At 51.6% G+C, this 25,183-nt stretch overlaps 1 protein-coding gene across 4 annotated transcripts in view; it reads right to left on the bottom strand.

Annotated features, from left to right (window-relative positions):
• ppef1 (protein phosphatase, EF-hand calcium binding domain 1) overlaps positions 1 to 25,183 on the bottom strand; it is a 275,391-nt gene that overhangs the window by 61,691 nt on the left and 188,517 nt on the right. For all 4 annotated transcript variants that reach the window (XM_072514414.1, XM_072514417.1, XM_072514415.1 and 1 more), the window contains 3 exons: positions 21,673 to 21,787; positions 10,843 to 10,889; positions 6,399 to 6,565 (listed from right to left, as the gene is read on the bottom strand). In XM_072514414.1, coding sequence (XP_072370515.1) covers positions 6,399 to 6,565; positions 10,843 to 10,889; positions 21,673 to 21,787 — 329 coding nt within the window. The remainder of the gene's footprint in view (positions 1 to 6,398; positions 6,566 to 10,842; positions 10,890 to 21,672; positions 21,788 to 25,183) is intronic.

The raw sequence follows: 25,183 nt of genomic DNA, 5'->3' as shown, positions 1-25,183 counted from the left end.
TGTGCCAGTGTCCAACTCCATATTGAGCTGATGCCCATTGACCCGCACTGCAACCTTAATGGGAGCCACTCGGGGTGCTGCCAAGCAATGTAACTGCTTGCAGTGATCTTCCTCGTCTGGCTCATCCAGATGGAAAGCACTGGCCCTGGGCTGAGGTATTCCTCTACCAGCGCTTCTGGACCCCTGGTTCACTCGCGGTCAACGTTCACACCAGGGCCAGCAACCACAAGCCCCACATATATCGGGCTCCCCTTCTACGGACTCCTGGGAAGTCTCCCACTGAGAAGGCTCTTCCTTCAGCCAGTACTTCGGAGATGGGCATTTATGGCGTTTGGTCCAAGGTAAGGCAGCGGTTCGGGGAAGGGTCCCTTGATGGGAGGGGGCGCGTTCTAGGGCATTCACCTCCATTCCCTGTATCTCCTGCACCCCTTGTCTGGAACAGCGTAATTTGAATGGCCTATTGCAAGGTCATGGAAGGCTCAGCTAGCAGTTTATTCTGAGAGGCCGCATTGTTAATGCCGCAAACCAAGCGGTCACGCAGCATTTCGGACAGGGTGGCACGATATTCACAGAACTCCGCAATTTTACGTAATCTCAACAAAAACGCGATGATGGACTCACCCAGGGTCCTTTCAGCGGTATTATGCCATTGTACTCTTACGGATGGGATTGGGTTGAAGTGTTGCCCCACTAAAGCTACAAGTCATCAAAAGGTTTAGTGTCTGGGATTGCAGGGAATGTCAGGCTCCGTATCGCTCCAAATGTATGCATGCCACAGGCAGATGGCAAGATGACTGCCTGGCAGTCGTTCTCTGCGATATTGTTGGCCTGGAAAAAGTAGCGCATCCTCTGTATGTACTGATTCCAATCTCCAGTCCGGCATCGAACATGTCCAAATGTCTGAAAAGAGACATAATGAAAGCAAATTTCCAACCTGTATCAGATTGATTGGGAGGTGGCTCAGCAGCCTCGATAGCTAGCCAGTTTTATCCTCGTCGCCAGTTTTGTAAGGGCTCCAAAGAATCCACACCGAGTTTGTTCAAACAAAAACTTCCTTTATTTACAACTACTATTATATACAGCTCCAGTAGTTCCCTACTGGGTCTTCTGTGGTCGGTGCCTTCCTGGTCGACTCTATTTCTACCTAGCCAGAGATTGTTATGGATCTCCTGTCCCCTGATCGAGGGAGCTCGTATTCTGCAAGATCCACGGGGTAGTTAATCATCCGTATCCCACAAGATCCATGTGGGTTATAACAAAAGGAGACCATTTTGCTTCACTGTTGATCTGCTAAATAAGTTGGCTTAGAGAATCATGTTTTGTCTCATGTTTGGGGTTTAGAAGGGGTCTGTCTGTTACCCTAAGAAAGTTATGCTAGTCTGTAATTCATGAGAAAAAATGATTGTTTATTTATATATCTAGATACGTCTCAGAGATTCTTCTTCTGCTTCCCACTAGATGTTAAGTCAGTACCCTCCCATTTTGAGACTAAATGCGGTGGTGGACAGCTCCGGTGGCACCTTTCCCGCTGGCCAGCATGGTAAGATCCCACAGCAGGTTCAGTGCTTGGAACCTCATTAATTATGCACAGTTGAGTTCCCCCCTAAATCTCCTGGCGAGTTGGCAGCTGAATCGTCCACCCGCCCTCAGCTGGCACACTTTTATCACTCTCTCCAACCCACCTGTCTTTACCAGACTCTGCAGGATGTCAGCAAGCCAGCGGTAAAAGGCCAGCCTCAGGAAGAAGACTGTTCCTTAATTCAACCACCCTCCCCCTGAGCCCATCACCTGCGAGGTGCCCATGCCCCTTCGAGCCTCTACCCATCACATCTGGAGTCTTTGTGCATCCCCTTCCACTAAACGATGTAGTATCCATTTGATCCCCTTGTTCAAGAGCTTTTCATTCAGTCTTGTCAGGGTCCAGCTTCCCTCCTCTCTGCCTTCCCTTGTTCGTCCACCTACTTGCCTCTCTTCCTGCATCATGAGCCCTTCCTTCACCCTCCTTGCACAGCCCTCCTTCCACATTACCCCAATTCTTCGTCAGGCCATCCAATCAATCCCTCCCCGTCGCCCCCTCACCTGCCTCCACTTCTCACCTCCCACTCCACTCCCAGTCTACCTTTGGACCTTTGTTTCAATGGCTGAATTGGTCCCACAGCACAGTGCCGTCCAGATAGACAGTGGTGTGCGACACCAGGGGAGAATGAGATTCCTGTATTCTCCGACCCCAGGCACTAAATGAAATGACTCGGTGACAAAGGAGGGTCTATGGGTGCAGCAGCACAGTGAGATGTTATGTAAGGACACCTTTTGGAATTTGTCCAGCCAGAGTGGGCTACCCCATTCTGTCGATTGGTTAAAAGGCGTCATCAGCAATGGAGCTTCTTGGTATCAATCCTATAGTGGCCCTTGGGGACAGCAAGGGGGTGATGGGGGTGGACAGGTACATGTCTCTGTTGCTTGCGATGCAAGGCAATGTGATGGATGTTTACAGGGAGAGGGATAACATTTATCATAGATTTTCTCCCACCCCCAGGCTTAGATTATATTTGATTTAAAAAAAGGGAAAACCAGGAGGTTTGAGCTATTTCATTCAGTTATCAAGCCATGTAAATGGAAAGCTCTAAGCTGAGGGATCCAGGACAATGATGCTTTTGATTTGATTTGATTTATTATCACATGGACCGAAGTACAGTGAAAAGTATTTTTCTGTGGCCGAGGAATGTACACAGTACGTACACAGCAGACACAAGAATAATCATCAGAGAACATTGACAAATGGTACATCGACAAAACAGTGATTGGTTACAGTGTGGAACAAGGGGGCCAAACAAAGCAAATACATGAGCAAGAGCAGCATAGGGCGTCGTGAATAGTGTTCTTACAGGGAACAGATCAGTCCGAGGGGGAGTAGTTGAGGAGTCTTGGAGCTGTGGGGAAGAAGCTGCTCCAATGTCTGGATGTGCGAGTCTTCAGACTTCTGTACTTTCTGCCTGATGGAAGAGTCTGGAAGAAGACAATGCCTGGGTTGGAGGGGTCTCTGATAATGCTGTCTGCCTTCCTGAGGCAGCGAGAGGTGTAGACAGAATCAATGTGGGGGTGGCAAGCTTGGGCTGAGTTCACCAGTCTGCAGTTTCTTGCGATCTTGGACTGAGCAGTTGCCATACCAGGCTGTGATGCAGCCAGATAAGATGCTCTCTATCGCACATCTGTAGACGTTTGTGAGAGTCAATGCAGACATGCCAAATTTCTTTAGCTTCCGCAGGAAGTAGAGACGTTGTTGAGCTTTCTTGACTGTTGCCTTTTCTCAGTCTTTGTCCAGTCTGCACCATCTTTCATTTAGGCAGCAGCCCAGGATGTCACTGTCAGTGACATCACTTCCTGTGGATTACAGGAAGTGAAGCCCCCCCCCACACACACACACACACACACACACTGTTGCTCTCTTTGGTTGACTCTTAATTTGGCTCTGTTAAATTACGTTTGCTTAAGAGTCGCCAGGTATCTTTCGACACCGCCACAAGGTTCAGAACCGAATACTGATCAATGACTTGATTCACCAGTTAGTAAGTTCAAAAGCAATGCTCATTTATTTACACACAGTCAAATCTACTCATGCATAAACTGTACAAACTAAACTACCACTATTACTAAAGCCTATACTTAGCTTAGGATGCCCACTCAGTCAGAGGAACAATGGCCATTGCTCGATTCTGAGGCTGCTGGGTTGAGCTGTTTACAGGGTAGCAACTAAGAGTGTCTATGTCGTAGCGTGTGTTGACTTGGAACTTACTTGGTCTGATGCAGCTGCTAGGCTGGTCTCTCTCTTCGCTGAGAGCCAAAGCCAAAGAAGGAAGATTCTCCCTTGGGGGATACCTTTTATACTAAAAAGGGCTTCACGCGTTTTGGGCGGGCCTTGAACTTGGCCTCAACTAATTGGGTCTTTCCCAATCAGTTGTATCGATCTTCCTCCAATAGAGGGGTGGTCCCTTGATCGCTGGGCATGTCCAAGGTGACTGTTGGTCTGCTTTGTCTTAGTCTCTTCTGGCGCCGGGGTGTCTGCCTTAACATTGTGTATCTAAATGTTTCCCTTTTGTCCCCGGAGATGGCTCATTAGTATGTAGATTGCTTGGCAGTTTCTGTCCTGTCTGAGTGTTTAAGGTTCTAATCAACAGACAGAGCTTGCACCTGCTTGTTTCTCAGCATTGTCCAATTTTCCCTGCAAACTTTGCAAGTGTCCATTTTGTAATCAGTACGTGGCCATCCCAGATGGCTACAACACACACAGTGTGGTGACACAAATTAACACAGCCAATCAGCAACTCTCAGCCCCTTGGCTGGTACAACCTAGGTTTTAACCTCCTGGATTCCACTGGGTGGGTCGAGTTACAATCCCCTCCAAAAGACTTCATAAATCTCAGAGCTTGATTTTGTTTTCTGTTTCTTAAATATGAATAAACAAATCGTGGGCGGGATTCTCCGCCCCCCCGCCGGGCCGGAGAATCGCCGGGGGGCAGCGTGAATCCCGCCCCGCTGCCCCGACGCCAGCTGCCGGAATGTCCGGCGCCGGTTTTTTGGCGGGGGCAGGAATCGCGCCGTGCCGGTCGGGGGCCGTTGGCAGCGGCCTCCCCGGCGATTCGCCGGCCCGTGATGGGCCGAGTGGCCGCCCGTTTTCGGCGGGTCCCGCCGGCATAAAATACAACAGGTCCGTACCAGCGGGACCTGGTTCTGCGGGCGGTCTAAGGAATCCACGGGGGGGGCGCAGGGTATCTGGCCCCGGGAGGGGCCCCCACGGTGGCCTGGCCCGCGATCGGGGCCCAGCAATCCACAGGCGGGCCTGTGCCGTGGGGGCACTCTTTTCCTCTGCGCCGGCCGGTGTAATGATCCGCCATGGCCGGCGCGGTGAAGAACCCCCCTGCGCATGCGCTGGGATGACACCAGCACACGCTGGCGCTCCCGGGCATGCACCAACTCGCGCCGGCTGGCGGAGGCCCTTCAGCACCTTCCGGGCGACCCGACGCCGGAGTGGTTCACGACACTCCTTGGCACCGGTACGACCCGCCCCACCCGGTAGGGGAGAATCCCGCCCCGTATTCTGAAAATGATCAACAAATAAAAGATGGCGGGAATTCTACGACCGTTGGGATTCTCTGTTCCTGTCGGCAGCGCACCCCCACCTGCGGGTTTCCCGGTGTGGGGAGCGGCATTCTCTGAGCCCGGGGCTGGGCCGGAGAATCCCCGCGACCGACGCGAATCGCGACGGCGTTTACAACAGTGTGGACACTCTGCCATGGGATTAGAGAATCCCACCCAGGATGTCTTCAATGGGAAATCCCATTGACAAGCTGCGGGAGCAGAAAATTCCACTGCCACGAATGGCATGCTGCTGAGAAACAGATGGCTGGGGACCGGAGAATTCAGCCTGCTACCTCGTGCAGTTGTGAAATGTTACAGCTCAAAAGGAAGCCATTCGGCCCATTGTGACTATTTTGGCTCTTTGAGAAAGCTATTCCTCTTTCCCATTCAAGTGTTCAGCCATTTAGGGTGGCATGTGGCGCAGTGGTTAGCACTGGGACTGCGGCACTGAGGTCCCGGGTGCGAATCCCGCCCCTGGGTCATTTTCCGTGTGGAATTTGCACATTCTCCCCATGTCTGCGTGGGTTTCACCCCCACAACCCAAAGATGTGCATGTTAGGTGGATTGGCCATGCTAAATTGCCCCTCAATTGAAAAAAATATAATTGGGTCCCTAAAATTTTTGTTTTAAGTGTGTAGCCATTTCCCATTTTCACATTAATATCGAATCTGCTTCCACCATCCATTCTGGCAATGCATTCAAATTCGAAGAAGCTGCCAGATAGCTGTGGAGGGTAGCTACACTCATCTGAAGCACCAATTGGAGGTGAGCAGCACGGTAGCATTATGACTTCACAGCGCCAGGGTCCCAGGTTCGACTCCCGGCTTGCGTCACGTGCGGAATCTGCACGTTCTCCCTGTGTCTGCGTGAGTTTCCTCCGGGTCCTCCGGTTTCCTCCCACTAATCCTGAAAGACGAGCTGTTAGGTGAATTGCACATTCTGAATTCTCCCTCCCTGTACCTGAATAGGCGCGGGAATGTGGCTACTAGGGGCTTTTCACAGTAACTTCATTGCGGTGTTAATGTAAGCCTATTTGTGACAATAAAGATTATTAAATTATTAAATTAAATGGTGGTGATTCCTAGCTAACATGCCTAGCTGACCGTAATTTGGTAGCTACAACTTCAGTAAATGCGTATGGGGTATATATTCTGATAGAAAAGTGTTCCAGGAAAGCTCCACGTGTGAATTCACTGGACTACCAAACTCAAAGCACAGAACATTCATGTCACCGAAAAAGACCGAGACACTCAGGAGTTCACCTTAAGTTCATTATATGATCCTCATGATTTCCTCTGTTTAAATGTAAATCGTTTGGATAAATCAGGAGAAATGCAAACAGGATAATTATAACCTCCAATGAATTCTTCCCTCTGTCAACAAAGTCTCCATTAAACACATAAGGCTTCTCTGGATTGGGTAGGCCATTCTGTGGGACCAAAATGAATATGGTTAAATGGGAAACAGAGTGCAAATATAAAATACTGCATCTTCCAAGATAAAAAGAACAAAAAAAGAAAGAACTTCATTGAATCTATGGAATTTCTTCAGTGCAGATGGAGGCTATTCGGCCCATCAATCTATCATCCGGAAGAGCACCATACCCAGGTCCAATCCCCCACCCTATCATGGTCATGGTCATGGTCAATTCACCTGACCTAGACTTATTTGGACACTAATGCCCTTTAGGGAAGGAAATCTGCTGTGCCTTACCCGATCTGGCCTACATGGGACTAACTGACCTCTGATAGGCTGAACAAGCACTAAGTTCAAGGATAATTGAGGATGGGCAACAAATGTAGACCTTGCCAGCGACGTCCACATCCCATGAGAGAATAAATAAACAGCAGTCACTTTGTACATAGCAAGATCCCACAAACAATGATGGGTTAAAAATACCAGCTGGTTCTGGTCCAACTCTTCAGATGGTCAGACTCACAGAGGCAAATCCAGCACTGGCACTTTTATATGATCAGCTTGAAATCAATAAATGGAGAAATCAATGAGTGAAGCTATCAGAGGCATTAGGACAGGCAGTCTGGGCAACAGGCCGAGGACAACCTCCTGGCCGCGAGGTTTGCTAGTGTCACACGGGAGGGTTTAAACTAGTATGGCAGGGGGGTGGGCACGGGAGCAATAGGTCAGAAGGTGAGAGCATTGAGGGAGAACTAGGGAATAGGGACAGTGTGGCTCTGAGGCAGAGCAGACGGGGAGAAGTTGCTGAACACAGCGGGTCTGGTGGCCTGAAGTGCATATGTTTTAATGCAAGGAGCATTACGGGTAAGGCAGATGAACTTAGAGCTTGGATTACTACTTGGAACTATGATGTTGTTGCCATTACAGAGACCTGGTTGAGGGAAGGGCAGGATTGGCAGCTAAACATTCCAGGATTTAGATGTTTCAGGCGGGATAGAGGGGGATGTAAAAGGGGAGGCGGAGTTGCGCTACTTGTTCGGGAGAATATCACAGCTATACTGCGAGAGGACACCTCAGAGGGCAGTGAGGCTATATGGGTAGAGATCAGGAATAAGAAGGGTGCAGTCACAATGTTGGGGGTATACTACAGGCCTCCCAACAGCCAGCGGGAGAGAGAGGAGCAGATAGGTAGACAGATTTTGGAAAAGAGTAAAAACAACAGGGTTGTGGTGATGGGAGACTTCAACTTCCCCAATATTGACTGGGACTCACTTAGTGCCAGGGGCTTAGACGGGGCGGAATTTGTAAGGAGCATCCAGGAGGGCTTCTTAAAACAATATGTAAACAGTCCAACTAGGGAAGGGGCGGTACTGGACCTGGTATTGGGGAATGAGCCCGGCCAGGTGGTAGATGTTTCAGTAGGGGAGCATTTCGGTAACAGTGACCACAATTCAGTAAGTTTTAAAGTACTGGTGGACAAGGATAAGAGTGGTCCGAGGATGAATGTGCTAAATTGGGGGAAGGCTAATTATAACAATATTAGGCGGGAACTGAAGAACATAGATTGGGGGCGGATGTTTGAGGGCAAATCAACATCTGACATGTGGGAGGCTTTCAAGTGTCAGTTGAAAGGAATACAGGACCGGCATGTTCCTGTGAGGAAGAAAGATAAATACGGCAATTGTCGGGAACCTTGGATGACGAGTGATATTGTAGGCCTCGTCAAAAAGAAAAAGGAGGCATTTGTCAGGGCTAAAAGGCTGGGAACAGACGAAGCCTGTGTGGCATATAAGGAAAGTAGGAAGGAACTTAAGCAAGGAGTCAGGAGGGATAGAAGGGGTCACGAAAAGTCATTGCCAAATAGGGTTAAGGAAAATCCCAAGGCTTTTTACACGTACATAAAAAGCAAGAGGGTAGCCAGGGAAAGGGTTGGCCCACTGAAGGATAGGCAAGGGAATCTATGTGTGGAGCCAGAGGAAATGGGCGAGGTACTAAATGAATACTTTGCATCAGTATTCACCAAAGAGAAGGAATTGGTAGATGTTGAGTCTGGAGAAGGGGGTGTAGATAGCCTGGGTCACATTGTGATCCAAAAAGACGAGGTGTTGGGTGTCTTAAAAAATATTAAGGTAGATAATTCCCCAGGGCCTGATGGGATCTACCCCAGAATACTGAAGGAGGCTGGAGAGGAAATTGCTGAGGCCTTGACAGAAATCTTTGGATCCTCGCTGTCTTCAGGGGATGTCCCGGAGGATTGGAGAATAGCCAATGTTGTTCCTCTGTTTAAGAAGGGTAGCAAGGATAATCCCGGGAACTACAGGCTGGTGAGCCTTACTTCAGTGGTAGGGAAATTACTGGAGAGAATTCTTCGAGACAGGATCTACTCCCATTTGGAAGCAAATGGATGTATTAGTGAGAGGCAGCACGGTTTTGTGAAGGGGAGGTCGTGTCTCACTAACTTGATAGAGTTTTTCGAGGAGGTCACTAAGATGATTGATGCAGGTAGGGCAGTAGATGTTGTCTATATGGACTTCAGTAAGGCCTTTGACAAGGTCCCTCATGGTAGACTAGTACAAAAGGTGAAATCACACGGGATCAGGGGTGAACTGGCAAGGTGGATACAGAACTGGCTAGGCCATAGAAGGCAGAGGGTAGCAATGGAGGGATGCTTTTCTAATTGGAGGGCTGTGACCAGTGGTGTTCCACAGGGATCAGTGCTGGGACCTTTGCTCTTTGTAGTATATATAAATGATTTGGAGGAAAATGTAACTGGTCTGATTAGTAAGTTTGCAGACGACACAAAGGTTGGTGGAATTGCGGATAGCGATGAGGACTGTCTGAGGATACAGCAGGATTTAGATTGTCTGGAGACTTGAGCGGAGAGATGGCAGATGGAGTTTAATCCGGACAAATGTGAGGTAATGCATTTTGGAAGGGCTAATGCAGGTAGGGAATATACAGTGAATGGTAGAACCCTCAAGAGTATTGAAAGTCAAAGAGATCTAGGAGTACAGGTCCACAGGTCATTGAAAGGGGCAACACAGGTGGAGAAGGTAGTCAAGAAGGCATACGGCATGCTTGCCTTCATTGGCCGGGGCATTGAGTATAAGAATTGGCAAGTCATGTTGCAGCTGTATAGAACCTTAGTTAGGCCACACTTAGTTAGAATAGTGTTCAATTCTGGTCGCCACACTACCAGAAGGATGTGGAGGCTTTAGAGAGGGTGCAGAAGAGATTTACCAGAATGTTGCCTGGTATGGAGGGCATAAGCTATGAGGAGCGATTGAATAAACTTGGTTTGTTCTCACTGGAACGAAGGAGGTTGAGGGGCGACCTGATAGAGGTATACAAAATTATGAGGGGCATAGACAGAGTGGATAGTCAGAGGCTTTTCCCCAGGGTAGAGGGGTCAATTACTAGGGGGCATAGGTTTAAGGTGAGAGGGGCAAGGTTTAGAGTAGATGTACGAGGCAAGTTTTTTATGCAGAGGGTAGTGGGTGCCTGGAACTCGCTACCGGAGGAGGTAGTGGAAGCAGGGACGATAGGGACATTTAAGGGGCATCTTGACAAATATATGAATAGGATGGGAATAGAAGGATACGGACCCAGGAAGTGTAGAAGATTGTAGTTTAGTCGGGCAGTATGGTCGGCACGGGCTTGGAGGGCCGAAGGGCCTGTTCCTGTGCTGTACATTTCTTTGTTCTTTGTTGTTCTTTGACAATGTCACTCTGAGTGCTACTAAAGCTCTGATTGTTGAAAATTTAACTCTTTACAGTCTCACAGGAGGAACGCCTTCTCAGGTTGTGATGAAGTGACGCGGAATTCTCCAGCCTCCCAGCTGCATGTTTCTTGGCGACAGGAGGGGGTACGTTGTTCGCTGGCAGTGTGAATCTTTGTTCCAGCCATTGTCAATGCGAATTCCCATTGAAGCTACTCCATGCTGCCGGGAAACCCCGGGCTGGAGTGCACTGACAGCAGGACCATAGAACCCCACTGCCGGTGGGACCATAAAACCCCACTGCCAGCGAGCGGCCGGAAAATTCTGACCATTCTTAGAAACATCCAAGTATAAACACTCACGTTACCCCAACAAATGATTTAATATCTATTTCAGTAACTTACTGATACATTGTTCTTTGTTTCTTAATCTGTTATTTTGTTGCATAATTTTAAATAGCTGAAGCACTTTATATTAACTAACAAATTATTCATCGCATTGTCACCAGGCTAAGACACACACTATAAACGGTTATAACTTATGTCAATTAAGAATTAACTTAACTTTTGCACCTTGTAGAATATTAACAGCAAGTCATCTAGTTTTCCATGCAAGTCTCCTGAAAGACATTGTGACAATAATATTGTGTAAGTTTATAGATCAGGTCGAGTTTCGAGATTTCTATTTGACACAAGTGCAAAATGAACAGTCACAAAGCATTGGTCACCTTCTGATACAGACCAAAGTAACAAGACTAGAATAAAGACAGAACATGCTGGAAATAATTATCAGGTAAGGCAGCATCTGTGGAGAGAGAAACAGAGTTATTGGGTGTGATCTAAGGGCTGCGTTGCTCCAGACCCGGGACACAACACGGCCGGTAAATCTCACGAGAACCCACCTCGCTAAGCTTCACGAGACCTAACAGGATCCCACCGTGATGTGGATCCCACCCACAATGGACATAACCTCTATCTGCATATTTAAGTGTGCACGCTTGAATGTGCACTCGTTGGATCTAACCAGCACCTGAGATCGAATCCCATCGCAGAGAAGACCCGAGCTGGGTGCTGTTTAACGCTGGTCTCCGCAAATAGGGACCAGGTGGAACGGCACTCGGTGGGGGTTCTCCCGGGAGTCTTCCCAGGCGATTGGAGGCTCCAGGGTGGCACACCTGGGCACCTTGACACTGCCAGACTGGCCCATTTTGCCTACACTGGGGATTGGACCTGGGGATGCCCTGCCTTATGATGTGGGGTGCGGGGTGCTCGATGACCCCTTTAAAGGTGAGTTGGGGGGTCTGGAGGCCATGGCAGGGGGAGGGGGGGTGGAGGGGGGGGAGATCAGCTTCCTGCACTGGCGAACAAAGCTTGTTAGTGCAGGAATTGCAGCTAAGTTCAGCCTCGGTGAGGCGTTCCTCAGTGAGGCCCGGAAATTAAGCAGAATATAACCGAAAACAGGGGCAATATTACAGAAAACGGGTAATATTGCAGAAAACAGGGGCAAGATTGCAGAAAACAGGGGCAAGATTGCAGAAAACAGGGGCAATATTACAGAAAACAGGGGCAATATTACAGAAAACAGGGGCAATATTGCAGAAAACAGGGGCAATATTACAGAAAACAGGGGCAATATTACAGAAAACAGGGGCAATATTACAGAAAACAGGGGCAATATTGCAGAAAACAGAGGCAATATTACAGAAAACAGGGGTAATATTGCAGAAAACAGAGGCAAGATTGCAGAAAACAGGGGCAATATTACAGAAAACAGGGGCAATATTACAGAAAACAGGGGTAATATTGCAGAAAACAGAGGCAAGATTGCAGAAAACAGGGGCAAGATTGCAGAAAACAGGGGCAATATTGCAGAAAACAGGGGCAATATTGCAGAAAACAGGGGCAATATTACAGAAAACAGGGGCAATATTACAGAAAACAGGGGCAATATTACAGAAAACAGGGGCAAGATTACAGAAAATGGGCAATATTGCAGAAAACAGGGGCAATATTGCAGAAAACAGGGGCAATATTACAGAAAACAGGGGCAAGATGACAGAAAATGGGCAATATTGCAGAAAACAGGGGCAATATTACAGAAAACAGGGGCAATATTACAGAAAACAGGGGCAAGATTACAGAAAATGGGCAATATTGCAGAAAACAGGGGCAATATTACAGAAAACAGGGGCAAGATTACAGAAAATGGGCAATATTGCAGAAAACAGGATCAATATTACAGAAAACAGGGGCAATATTACAGAAAACAGGGGCAATATTACAGAAAACAGGGGCAATATTACAGAAAACAGGGGCAAGATTGCAGAAAACAGGGGCAATATTACAGAAAACAGGGGCAAGATTGCAGAAAACAGGGGCAATATTACAGAAAACAGGGGCAATATTACAGAAAACAGGGGCAATATTACAGAAAACAGGGGCAAGATTGCAGAAAACAGGGGCAATATTACAGAAAACAGGGGCAAGATTGCAGAAAACAGGGGCAATATTACAGAAAACAGGGGCAATATTGCAGAAAACAGGGGCAATATTGCAGAAAACAGGGGCAAGATTGCAGAAAACAGGGGCAAGATTGCAGAAAACAGGGGCAAGATTGCAGAAAACAGGGGTAATGTTACAGAAAACAGGGGCAATATTACAGAAAACGGGCAATATTGCAGAAAACAGGGGCAAGGGGCGTCATTCTCCGACCCCCCGCCGGGTCGGAGAATGGCCGTTGGCCGCCGTGAATCCCGCCCCCGCCCCCGCCGAAGTCTCCGAAGGGAGAAAAGTCGGCGGGGCGTTAATGGCGCCGCTGCCGTGGAGAATGTCACGGGTCTGCGCAAGGCAGCCGATTTTCGGCCTGCCGATATTCTCCCTTCCGGATGGGCCGAAGTCCCGTCGACGTGATGACCGTTCACGTCGACGTGAATCAAACCTCCTTTTCATCGGCGTGACCCGGTGCTCCAGGCTCACGCCGACCAGCGAGGAGGTGAGTGACGGCCTGGGGGGTTGGCTCTGGGCAGGAAATGGCGTGGCCGCAGACTGATTGCGTGAGGAGAGGTGTGTCCGTGCTTGTGTGCGGCGGGGGGGGGGGGGGGGTGGTTAGAGTAGGCTGGGCTCCGGGGGAGTGCTGGGAGGGGGTCCGTGCCGGGGTGGAGGTTGGGGGTTGGGGTCCGTGCCGGGGTGGAGGTTGGGGGTTGGGGGAGGGGGTCCGTGCCGGGGTGGAGGTTGGGGGGGGGGTCCGTGCCGGGGTGGAGGTTGGGGAGGGGGTCCGTGCCGGGGTGGAGGTTGGGGGGGGGTCCGTGCCGGGGTGGAGGTTGGGGGGGGGGTCCGTGCCGGGGTGGAGGTGGGGGGGGGGGTCCGTGCCGGGGTGGAGGTTGGGGGTTGTGGGGGGGTCCGTGCCGGGGTGGAGGTTGGGGGGGGGGTCCGTGCCGGGGTGGAGGTTGGGTGGGGGGTCCGTGCCGGGGTGGAGGTTGGGGAGGGGGTCCGTGCCCTGGTGGAGGTTGGGGAGGGGGTCCGTGCCGGGGTGGAGGTTGGGGGGGGGTCCGTGCCGGGGTGGAGGTTGGGGGGGGGGGTCCGTGCCGGGGTGGAGGTTGGGGGGGGTCCGTGCCGGGGTGGAGGTTGGGTAGGGGGTCCGTGCCGGGGTGGAGGTTGGGGAGGGGGTCCGTGCCGGGGTGGAGGTTGGGGGGGGGGTCCGTGCCGGGGTAGAGGTTGGGGGTTGGGGGGGGGTCCGTGCCAGGGTGGGTGATGGGAGGGCAAATGAGTTGGTCCACCTGGCCAGGTGCCAGCCTCCAACAGTTGGACCCATGCGGTCCATGCCACCTGGCTGGGGGGAGGAGGGGATATGGGCAATGATGACATGTCGTCGTTCCCCTCCCCCACACCAGGCCGTCATGTTTTCAGACCATCCAGCGATGTTGGCCGCCGTGGTGGCAGCCGCTCATGTCTATGTTGCCCTGGATGAGGAGGAGGAGGAGCGTGCCAGAGAGGCGGCGCATGCTGCCGCAGAGGGGCAGGCGGAAGCCGCCCAGGCTGGAGGGACACCTGACCGACAGGACGAGGAGGGGGAGGAGGACGTCGCGGCCCCACGGCAACGGAGGCACCCGAGGGCGCCCCGTGTGTACCGGCCCCGGCAGTCATACCAGGACCTCACGGACCGGGAATGCAGGAGGAGACTCCGGATGAGCCGGGAAGCCGTGGCACACATCTGCCACCAGCTGGCACACCTGTCACCGCGTGGCACTGGCGGGGGACACCCTCTCCCCGTGTCCGTCAAGGTTACGGTGGCCCTGAACTTTTATGCAACGGGGTCATTCCAGGCACCGAGTGGGGACCTGTCCGGCATATCGCAGACATCGGTGCATCCGGGCAGTGACAGATGCCCTTTATGCCATGGCGCACCGCTACATCTGCTTCCCCGTGGACCGGGCCAGCCAAGATGCCCGGGCCGTGGGCTTCTCTGCCGTTGCCGGGTTCCCCATGGTCCAGGGCGCGATCGATGGGATGCACGTCGCCGTGCGGCCACCTGCAGAGAACAGGGCCGTGTTCACTAATAGGAAGGGGACCTATTCAATGAACGTACAGGTGGTCTGCGACCACCGCATGATGATCCTGCACGTCTGCGCCCGTCACCCAGGCAGTGTACACGACTCATTCGTGTTGTCGCGATCATCCATCCCCGGCATGTACGAGGGACGCCATCCCCGGCTGAGGGGCTGGTTGCTGGGCGACAGGGGCTACCCATTGCGATCGTGGCTGATGACGCCTATACGGAGGCCACGCAATGAGGCGGAGAACCGCTACAATGATGCCCATGTAGCGACAAGGGGAGTGATCGAGAGGTGCTTTGGCGTGCTGAAGATGCGTTTCAGGTGCCTGGACCTCTCTGGGGGCGCCCTCCAGTATCGGTCAGATAGGGTCGGCTGCATCATTGTGGTGTGCTGCGTCCTGCACAACATAGCCCAGCAGAGGGGCGATGTGCCGCAGGCAGAGGAGGGCGGAGTGGAGGAGCAGCAGGAAGAGGCCCAGTCCTCCCCAGATGAGGGGGATGGGGGCAATGGTCAGGGCAGACGGGGTAGACACAGGCGGGTGGCTGTCCACCGTTACCGGCTGGCCCAGCGGGCACGGGACAGACTGATAGACGCCCGCTTCACTGACTAGATGGGCGTGGGAATCGGGTAGTATGGCCACAGACCGCACACCATGACAACAGCCGACCACCCACACCCCCCACCCATCCACCCACCCAGCACCCTCACCCCCCTCCCCAACCCCACACACCCCACCCGCATGCACACCACCCCCCCACCCCCAATTGCCGATCCACCGGCGGCACAACGGGCCGGGCTCACCCAGTTGCGGGTGGACGCGTGTCTATCGCAGGCCATGGAGAATGATGACAACCCGCCTCCGATGAGCTCCTGTCTCTACATCGTTGGACTATGTCTGACCCATGGCCACAGTACCACCATCCACCCGGACCATCCCTGCATGCGGCTGTGACACTGCAGCGCACGGTCCCGTCCTCTGCCCGGGGGATGTTGATGGCGGCCCAGGGGGAAGGGGGCAGACTCACCTGGGGCTGAGGTAAGACCACCCCTCACACACACACTTGCGCTCAACGTACATGACACCCCCGCACACTTTGGACAGAGCACAAAGGCAGCTTCGGTAGGTGTAACATTGACTTTAATAACCAAAGGAGTTCATGCACGTGCCCTAGCCCCTAAAACTCATCTGTGCCCTGCACCCGTGCCAACTTACTCAGTGTCTAATTGTTTGGCCTTACGGGCCCTTTGACTACGTCTACGTGGTTCCCCAGACGGTACAGCAGAACTGGAGGTGGACTCCTGTGATTCCTGCCCTCTGACACTGGATCCCTTTGGCGGCAGTTTCCTGGGGCGTCCTGGCCTAGATGGGCCAGGCTGCGGCCCGGGCGACTGGGATGGCGAGCTGCCAGCCTGTCCTGCCCGTTGCCCACCCGATGCACCTGGGACGGAAGGGGGGGAGTCCGAGGTGTCGCGGTGTACCGGGACCTCCCCTACAGAGGGAGCCGGGATGGACCACACCACCTCCTCCTCCCTCGGGGTGCCCGATGGCCCCCAGGCCTCTACATGGGTGGGGGATGCGAACGGACTGGCCATCCGACGCGCCCCCGACATCTGGCGCTGCCAGTCCTGGAGGCCCGTGCTGGTATCGACAGGGGTCTGCAGGTTTGCAGCCATGGAGCCCAGGGGGTTGTCGAACCCTGTCTGCGACAGTGCGACGCCAGCTCGCACATGGCCACTGGCGCCGATGCCCTCAGCGATGGCCTGCTGAGACTGGGCCATGGCCTGCAGAGACTGGGCCATGGCCTGCAGAGACTGGGCCTGGCCTGCTGAGACTGGGCCATGGCCTGCTGAGACTGGGCCATGGCCTGCTGAGACTGGGCTATGGCGTTGAGCGCCTCTGCCATCTGGCGCTGGCACTGGCTCATGGCCTCCTGTGAGAGGGCAGCCATTTCCTGGGCCACAGACGCCGCCTGCACGGAAGGCCCCAGGCCTCGCAAACCGTTCCCCATGTCTGACACCGTCGCACCCATTGCCTCCACCGCGGACGCCACCCGTGCGGTGTCAGCCTGGGTGGCACGCATGACCGGGACCACTCCCAGCTCCTGGACGCGGGTGGACTCCTCCACCTGCGACCGCAGCCGCCGCAAGCCACCCGTCACCCTATTCGCTCGTCTCCGTGTCGGTGGTTGCATCGGATCTATGTGTGGGTGTGGTAACTGCAGGAACCCGGGATCCATCTGGGCGGCAGATGTTCGCTTGGCCTGGGCTGCCGTCCGACCGCCCGGTCCCTCTGCTGCTCCTACCTCCACCTGCTGTACCGGGACGGCTGTGTTGTGCGCACCAGTGAGTGTACCAGACGCCTCATCACTAAAGTGCCCAACCGTGGTGAGTGTTTCTGCGATGGTGGAGGGTGTTGGTGACAGCAGTGGCATTGTGTCGTGCTCTTCGTCCCACTCTGAGTCCATGGCACTTTGGGGTGGGGGTTCGTCTCCACCCATCCACTCTGAGTCACTGTCCGGTATTTCGTCTTCCCGGGTAGGGGTGTCCTGGGTAGTGCTGTCCCGGGTAGTGCTGTCCCGGGTAGTGCTGTCCCGGGTAGTGGTGTCCCGGGTAGTGGTGTCCCGGGTAGGGGTGTCCCGGGTAGGGGTGTCCTGGATAGTGGTGTCCTGGCTCGGATGTGACGGGGGCTGTGGCTGCCCCCCTCATCGCTGGGTGGTCGCTCCCGCACGTGACGGGGGTGTCGTCTCCCTGTTGCTCCAGGTCTCTCCGTCTCCCGTGGTCTCCGAGGGGCATCCTGCGGGCGTCGCATGCTGGAGGGTTCGGGTCTCTCCGTCTCCCGTGGTCTCCGAGGGGCATCCTGCGGGCGGCGCATGCTGGAGGGTGCGGGTCTCTCCGTCTCCTGTGGTCTCCGAGGGGCATCCTGCGGGCGGTCTGCATCTGCGGGGATGGGTGCCTGGACGTTTGGTCCTGCGATACACAATGAAGCATGCATGGTTAGACATCAGGCAGTGATCAGGTGATACGGGGGAGGGGGATATAGGGGAGGGGGGATATGGGGACGGGCTGTTGGTGGCTCACTTGCTCGTGGGGCCCCGACCTCTGCATCAGCAACCTCCCGGTCCTCAGGTCCGCCAGCCAGTTCCAGGGCCCTTTCCTCGTGTACGGTCAGTGGCCTCTCATCAGCGGGCCCTCCTCCAGTCCTCACATGCTCCCTATTGTTGTGTGCGCGCTTCTCCTGGGGGGGGGGGGGGGGGGGGTGGTGGCAGGGGTAAAAGGCAACAGTGTTAGGCAGGTATATGAATGCACGCCATCGGTTGCGCGTGCATTGCAGAGGTTAAGGTTAGGGCTGGATTCACTTGGGGATATGGGGGAGGGGGGGATATGGGGGAGGGGGGATATGGGGGAGGGGGGAATATGGGGGATATGGGGAGGGGGGATATGGGGGAGGGGGAATATGGGGATATGGGGGATATGGGGGAGGGGGGATATGGGGGAGGGGGATATGGGGGATATGGGGGAGGGGGGGATATGGGGGATATGGGGGAGGGGGGATATGGGGGAGGGGGGATATGGGGGAGGGGCGATATGGTGGATATGGGGGAGGGGGGAATATGGGGGATATGGGGAGGGGGGATATGGGGGAGGGGGGATATGGGGGAGGGGGGATATGGGGGAGGGGGGATATGGGGGAGGGGGGATATGGGGGAGGGGGGGTATGGGGGATATGGGGGAGGGGGGGATATGGGGGAGGGGGGGATATGGGCGAGGGGGGGGATATGGGCGAGGGGGGGATTTGGGGGAGGCTCACCCTGCCTGCTCTGACGAGGTCGTTCACCTTCTTGTGGCACTGGGTGCCTGTCCGTGGTGTTAGGGCCACAGCGGTGACGGCCTCTGCCACCTCCCTCCACAGACGCCGGCTGTGGCGTGGGGCAACTCTGCGGCCGTGCCCGGGATACAGGGCGTCCCTCCTCTGCTCCACCGCGTCCAGGAGCGCCTCCACATCGCGTGACTCGAACCTCGGGGCTGAGCGACGGCCAGCCATCAAGTCGGGTGTTGCGGTCGGCTGTTCCGGTCGGGTGGGGGGGAGCTGCGCGGCCTTATGAGCCGTCACGCCGTGCAGCGCGTATGACGCTGCACGGCGTGAACCACTGCGCTAGCGCGGATCCCGTTACGTCGCTGCTAGCCCATTTCGGGCCGCAGACTATCGGCCCATTTTTATGACGTGACGCAAGTGGGATTTGCACCGTTTTTTGCGCCGATCGGCGGACTTTCCGCCGATAATGGAGAATTTCGCCCAAGATTGCAGAAAACAGGGGCAAGATTACAGAAAACAGGGGTAATATTGCAGAAAACAGGGGCAATATTGCAGAAAACAGGGGCAATATTGCAGAAAACAGGGGCAAGGTTGCAGAAAATGGGCAATATTACAGAAAACGGGCAATATTACAGAAAACAGGGGCAATATTACAGAAAACAGGGGCAATATTACAGAAAACAGGGGCAATATTACAGAAAACAGGGGCAATATTACAGAAAACAGGGGCAATATTACAGAAAACAGGGGCAAGGTTGCAGAAAACAGGGGCAAGGTTGCAGAAAACAGGGGCAAGATTGCAGAAAACAGGGGCAATATTGCAGAAAACAGGGGCAATATTGCAGAAAACAGGGGCAATATTGCAGAAAACAGGGGCAATATTGCAGAAAACAGGGGCAATATTACAGAAAACAGAGGCAATATTACAGAAAACGGGCAATATTGCAGAAAACAGGGGCAAGATTGTAGCAAAGAGGGGCAATATTACAGAAAACAGGAGCAATATTACAGAAAACAGGAGCAATATTACAGAAAACAGTGGCGTTGTTACAGAAAACGGGCAATATTACAGAAAACAGGGGCAATATTGCAGAAAACAGGGGCAATATTACAGAAAACAGGGGCAATATTACAGAAAACGGGCAATATTACAGAAAACGGGCAATATTGCAGAAAACAGGGGCAATATTGCAGAAAACAGGGGCAATATTACAGAAAACTGGGGCAATATTACAGAAAACAGGATCAATATTACAGAAAACAGGGGCAAGGTTGCAGAAAACAGGGGCAATATTACAGAAAACGGGCAATATTACAGAAAACAGGGGCAATATTACAGAAAACAGGGGCAATATTACAGAAAACTGGGGCAATATTACAGAAAACAGGATCAATATTACAGAAAACAGGGGCAATATTACAGAAAACGGGCAATATTGCAGAAAACGGGCAATATTACAGAAAACGGGCAATATTGCAGAAAACAGGGGCAATATTGCAGAAAACAGGGGCAATATTACAGAAAACTGGGGCAATATTACAGAAAACAGGATCAATATTACAGAAAACAGGGGCAAGGTTGCAGAAAACAGGGGCAATATTACAGAAAACGGGCAATATTACAGAAAACAGGGGCAATATTACAGAAAACGGGCAATATTACAGAAAACGGGCAATATTACAGAAAACGGGCAATATTACAGAAAACAGGGGCAATATTACAGAAAACAGTGGCGTTGTTACAGAAAACGGGCAATATTACAGAAAACAGGCAATATTGCAGAAAACAGGGGCAATATTGCAGAAAACAGGGGCAATATTACAGAAAACTGGGGCAATATTACAGAAAACAGGATCAATATTACAGAAAACAGGAACAATATTACAGAAAACAGGATTAATATTACAGAAAACAGGAACAATATTACAGAAAACAGGATCAATATTACAGAAAAAAGCTGAAAAATTATTTTAAATTCTGTAATGATTAAAAAGTAGGTCATACACAATGGCATTCAGGGTTATAAACTCATTAAAAGTTGCATCTTTCATGTTAAACTGCCACCTCACCCATATGTCACCTCACCTGTTATGTTCTGTATTGTGGCTGTGGTGATGATGCACACAAAACATCTAGTTCTTTGACTAGGAGCATAGTTTATTGATAAATGAACACGTGGAAAGTTTCTGGAACTGTCAAATGTGACTGTCCTCTAGCACAAATTACTACCAACTGCCGGATCTGTGGCGCCATATGGAGGATCTCTATTGCCACCTGCTAGTTGGAGGTTGTATAAATAACTATGTATACTAATAGATGACTATATACATTAATGTGTATGTGCATATCACCACATCACCCAGCCACTTACCCACTTACCTCCTGCACCTATCCACACTAACATTCAAACTGGATCTTTAAGCTTGCAGCTAGTGCTATATGAAGGCAGCATGCCCAATCTTTCCCTGACTCTATTGCGACAGAGCTCTCCAGAGGACACGGTGCTGCACATTTCTGGGAAAGCCAGGCTCAGAACACCCTGCCCTATCCCAATAACCCCTTAAACTATACATCTTTGGACACTAAGGGGCAATAGATCATGGCCAATTCACCTAATTTGCACATCTTCGGACTGTGGGAGGAAACTGGAACACCCGAAGGAAACCCACACAGACTTGGGAGAACGTACAAACTCCACACAGATAGACACCCAATGTCGGAATCGAACCCGGCACTCTGGCGCTGTGAGACAGCAATGCTAACCACTGTGCCACCGTGCCACCCACAAACACCTTAATAAATCATCTCTGCTGTAATGGGAGCAATGATCCCCAGCATTATGTATTTTTTGTGTCCCCTTTCAGCTCCTGAAAATGAGGGAAAATTTAATTGCCGCCAACAGACTTACCAATCATGTCACCTTCGCACAACACAATGACAAGTGGAAAACACCTCGTTAGAAAAATAAATTGAATAATCCTTGCACTGATACAATGAGGAGCTAAAATGGAAGAATGGAAATCAAAATGTCCTACCGCAAATTGTGATCTCCTTGGCGTAAGATGTTGAAATGTGGTTGATGTTAGGCATTTGACAAAGGAACTTCCTGGTCTCATGCAAGAGCTGTAACACATAGCAACTGTGAAGTTGCTGAACACACCAAACCCACGTCAGAGTTATCAACATGAAGCGTACAACAATGCAACCAGATATAATATAGGTGTACAGCAGTTAGCCTCATGCTCCTGTACTCCACAGCACTGAACTTAGCATTCAGAGAGTGTGAATTTGGGTCTTACCAGAACATACAATCACACAATAGGCTGGGTTTGTTTTCCCTGAAGCAAAGGAGGCTGAGGGGGGAGCTGATAGAGGTGTACAAAATGGTGAGCGCCATAGATAGGGTAAATCGTGCAAATCTTTTTCCCATGGCAGAGGTGTCTAAGACCAGAGGGCATAGGTTTAAGATAAGGGGTAGGTGGTTTAGAGGGGACCTGAGGAAACTCTTTTTCACCCAGAGGGTGGTGAAAATATGGAACGCGCCTGAGGGTGGTGGAGGCAGGTACTCTTGCAACATTTAAGAAGTATCTGGATGAGCGCGAAAATCACTAAAGGCCTAGTAGGCTATGGGCCAAGTGCTGGTAAATGGGATTAGTAAAGATTGGTATTTGATGGTCAACGGGACCTAACGGCAGTGCCTGGGGACTGCCTGGGATACCTCTCCAAGGCACCATTTAGTATTGGTCCATACAAACATGGACCAGTCGTAATGGCACCTGTGGGGTTGGGTAGGGGAGGCGGGGGGGGGGGGGGGGGGGGCTCCCACCAAGGCCATTGAGCCATTAGAGATCCCTGGGTAGTCAGGGACAGACAGGGTGGCACCCTGGCACTTCCTCTGGCACCCTGACACTTTGGCACTGCCAACCTGGCATCCTGGCAGTGCCACCCAGGCATCCTGGCAGTGCTGCCCTCGCTCTCCAGCAGGAAATCACTCTAAGAGAAACTCTCCAAGGCCAAAAAAACAACAAAATGCCAATGAACAGCAGGGTGTTTCTTGGCGCTGCAGCAGCTGAGGAACTCCCCACTAAACGCGTCCGAAAGAGGACATGGAATCACGCCCACTCTACCCAACTGTGACCATCAAATCAGGAAATAACAAAGGTACACCCAATCCAGTCAACTCCTCTTCACTGACATCTGGGGGCTAGTGCCAAATTGGGCGAGCTGCCCCACAGCTAATATTAGCTGTAATATTTGATTCAGTGAGTATGGTAAAGTCCCAGATACATCCATCAACAACCCAGAGGTGGCAGTACAGTGGCATACAGTCAGAAGGGCAATGCCCTGGGAGTCCTGAACATCGACTCCGGACCCCATGAAGTCTCAAGGCATCAGGTGAAACATGGGCAAGAAAACCTCCTGTTGATTACCACGGGCCATCCACCCTCACCTGATGAATCTGTACTCCTCCATTGTTAGGAAACTGGACCAGGCCCCAATTTGCAATTTGCAAAACTGTGAGGAAAGTACACTTCACCCCAGGTGTGATGACTCTGACCAATAGGCATTTTTTATGTTACAACAAACTTTAATATAAACACAGAATTAACCACATTAACATCAAAGAAATAGCATTACAATTAAACAGTTCTTAAATAAAAAGAAAAACTTTAATTCACAATCTACACCTGCCACTATATATATACCCAACAAAGCAACCCAGTTCAAATTCCACTCACAAATAAAGTCAGCAATCAGGGTTACATGCCGTACTCTGTGCAGACGTTTGGAGAAAGTCCCTTTCAGGAACAACCTGAAAATCCTTCTGCCTTGTCAGATATAAATCCTACATCCAAAAATACACAGATAGACCTGGCTCCTCCCATTAATTACATCAACTGAATCCCATTAAGATGTCCCATGACCTGCCTAGCTAGGACTAAACACCTTAGGGAACCTTCAAAAACATAAACAATATTTCATTTGCCATCTTTCGGTAAACAAGTAAATAGTTAAAATCAATGATTATCTCTCCATTACGACTCCTAAATCACAGCTTTAGCAGACATACTACCTGTATATATTTTAAACCAGGGTTTTTAATAACATTACTGCAACAAATATAAATATAATATATAACTATTTCCTACATTCATCACATCATGTTGAACACCATTTGGAGGAAGCACTGAGGGTGGCAAGGGCAGATTTCGGCGTGAGAACAGCTGGTGAGTCAGTTTCAGCGGGAGCATTGTGGAAGTGGCTGCTGGGAGGGGCAGGCCAGTCGATTTCGGCGTGAGAACAGCTGGTGAGTCAGTTTCAGTTTCAGGCCAGTCGATTTCGGCGTGAGAACAGCTGGTGAGTCAGTTTCAGCGGGAGCATTGCGGAAGTGGCTGCTGGGAGGTAAGTCAACCTTTAAAAGCACTTGTCTTTGCAGGGGCAGGCCAGTCGATTTCGGCGGGAGAATCAGCTGGTGAGTCAGTTTCAGCGGGAGCATCGCGGAAGTGGTTGCTGGGGGGTAAGTGTGTCCTTTAAAAGCACTTGTCTTTGCAGGGGCAGGCCAGTCGATTTCGGCGGGAGAATCAGCTGGTGAGTCAGTTTCAGCGGGAGCATTGCGGAAGTGGTTGCTGGGAGGTAAGTCAACCTTTAAAAGCACTTGTCTTTGCAGGGGCAGGCCAGTCAATTTTGGCGGGAGTGGAGCTGGCTGGTTCGTCAATTTCAGCAGGAGCTGAGAATTTTTCTTTTTTTTAAATTAGTTTTTTAGGCGGGAACAGGAAGTCGACCCGCGGACGTCTGGGAAGACCCTCACCAATAAATTCTGGTGGAGAGGAAACCCGAGACATTACACTTGTAGTGTTTCCCACCCGCCCTCCTCCTCTAACCTAATAATAAAACCCATTGGTCTGAGGTAAGTACCATATTTTATTATATTATTGTTATTTTTTATAAAAATTTAATTTAGTTGTTAGTCAGATCTTGGTAGAAAGTAAGAGGAATGGCAGGGAAGGGAGTGCAATGTTCCTCCTGCAGGATGTTTGAGGTAAGGGATGCAGTTAGTGTCCCTGCTGATTTTACCTGCAGGAAGTGCTGCCATCTCCAGCTCCTCCAAGACCGACTTAGGGAACTGGAGCTGGAGTTGGAAGAACTTCGGATCATTCGGGAGGCAGAAGGGGTCATAGATAGCAGCTTCAGGGAATTAGTTACACCAAAGATTGGAGATAGGTGGGTAACTGTAAGAGGGACTGGGAAAAAGCAGTCAGTGCAGGGATCCCCTGCGGTTGTTCCCCTGAGAAACAAGTATACCGCTTTGGATACTTGTGGGGGGGGGGACTTACCAGGGGTAAGCCATGGGGTACGGGCCTCTGGCACGGAGTCTGTCCCTGTTGCTCAGAAGGGAAGGGGGGAGAGGAGCAGAGTATTAGTAATTGGGGACTCTATAGTCAGGGGCACAGATAGGAGATTTTGTGGGAGCGTGAGAGACTCACGTTTGGTATGTTGCCTCCCAGGTGCAAGGGTACGTGATGTCTCGGATCGTGTTTTCCGGGT

This window comes from Scyliorhinus torazame, chromosome 8, assembly GCF_047496885.1.
Source record: "Scyliorhinus torazame isolate Kashiwa2021f chromosome 8, sScyTor2.1, whole genome shotgun sequence".
NCBI classification, from domain to species: Eukaryota; Metazoa; Chordata; class Chondrichthyes; order Carcharhiniformes; family Scyliorhinidae; genus Scyliorhinus; species Scyliorhinus torazame.
The sequence above is the reverse complement of the archived record's forward strand: the minus strand, read 5'-3'. Positions and strand labels throughout refer to the sequence as shown.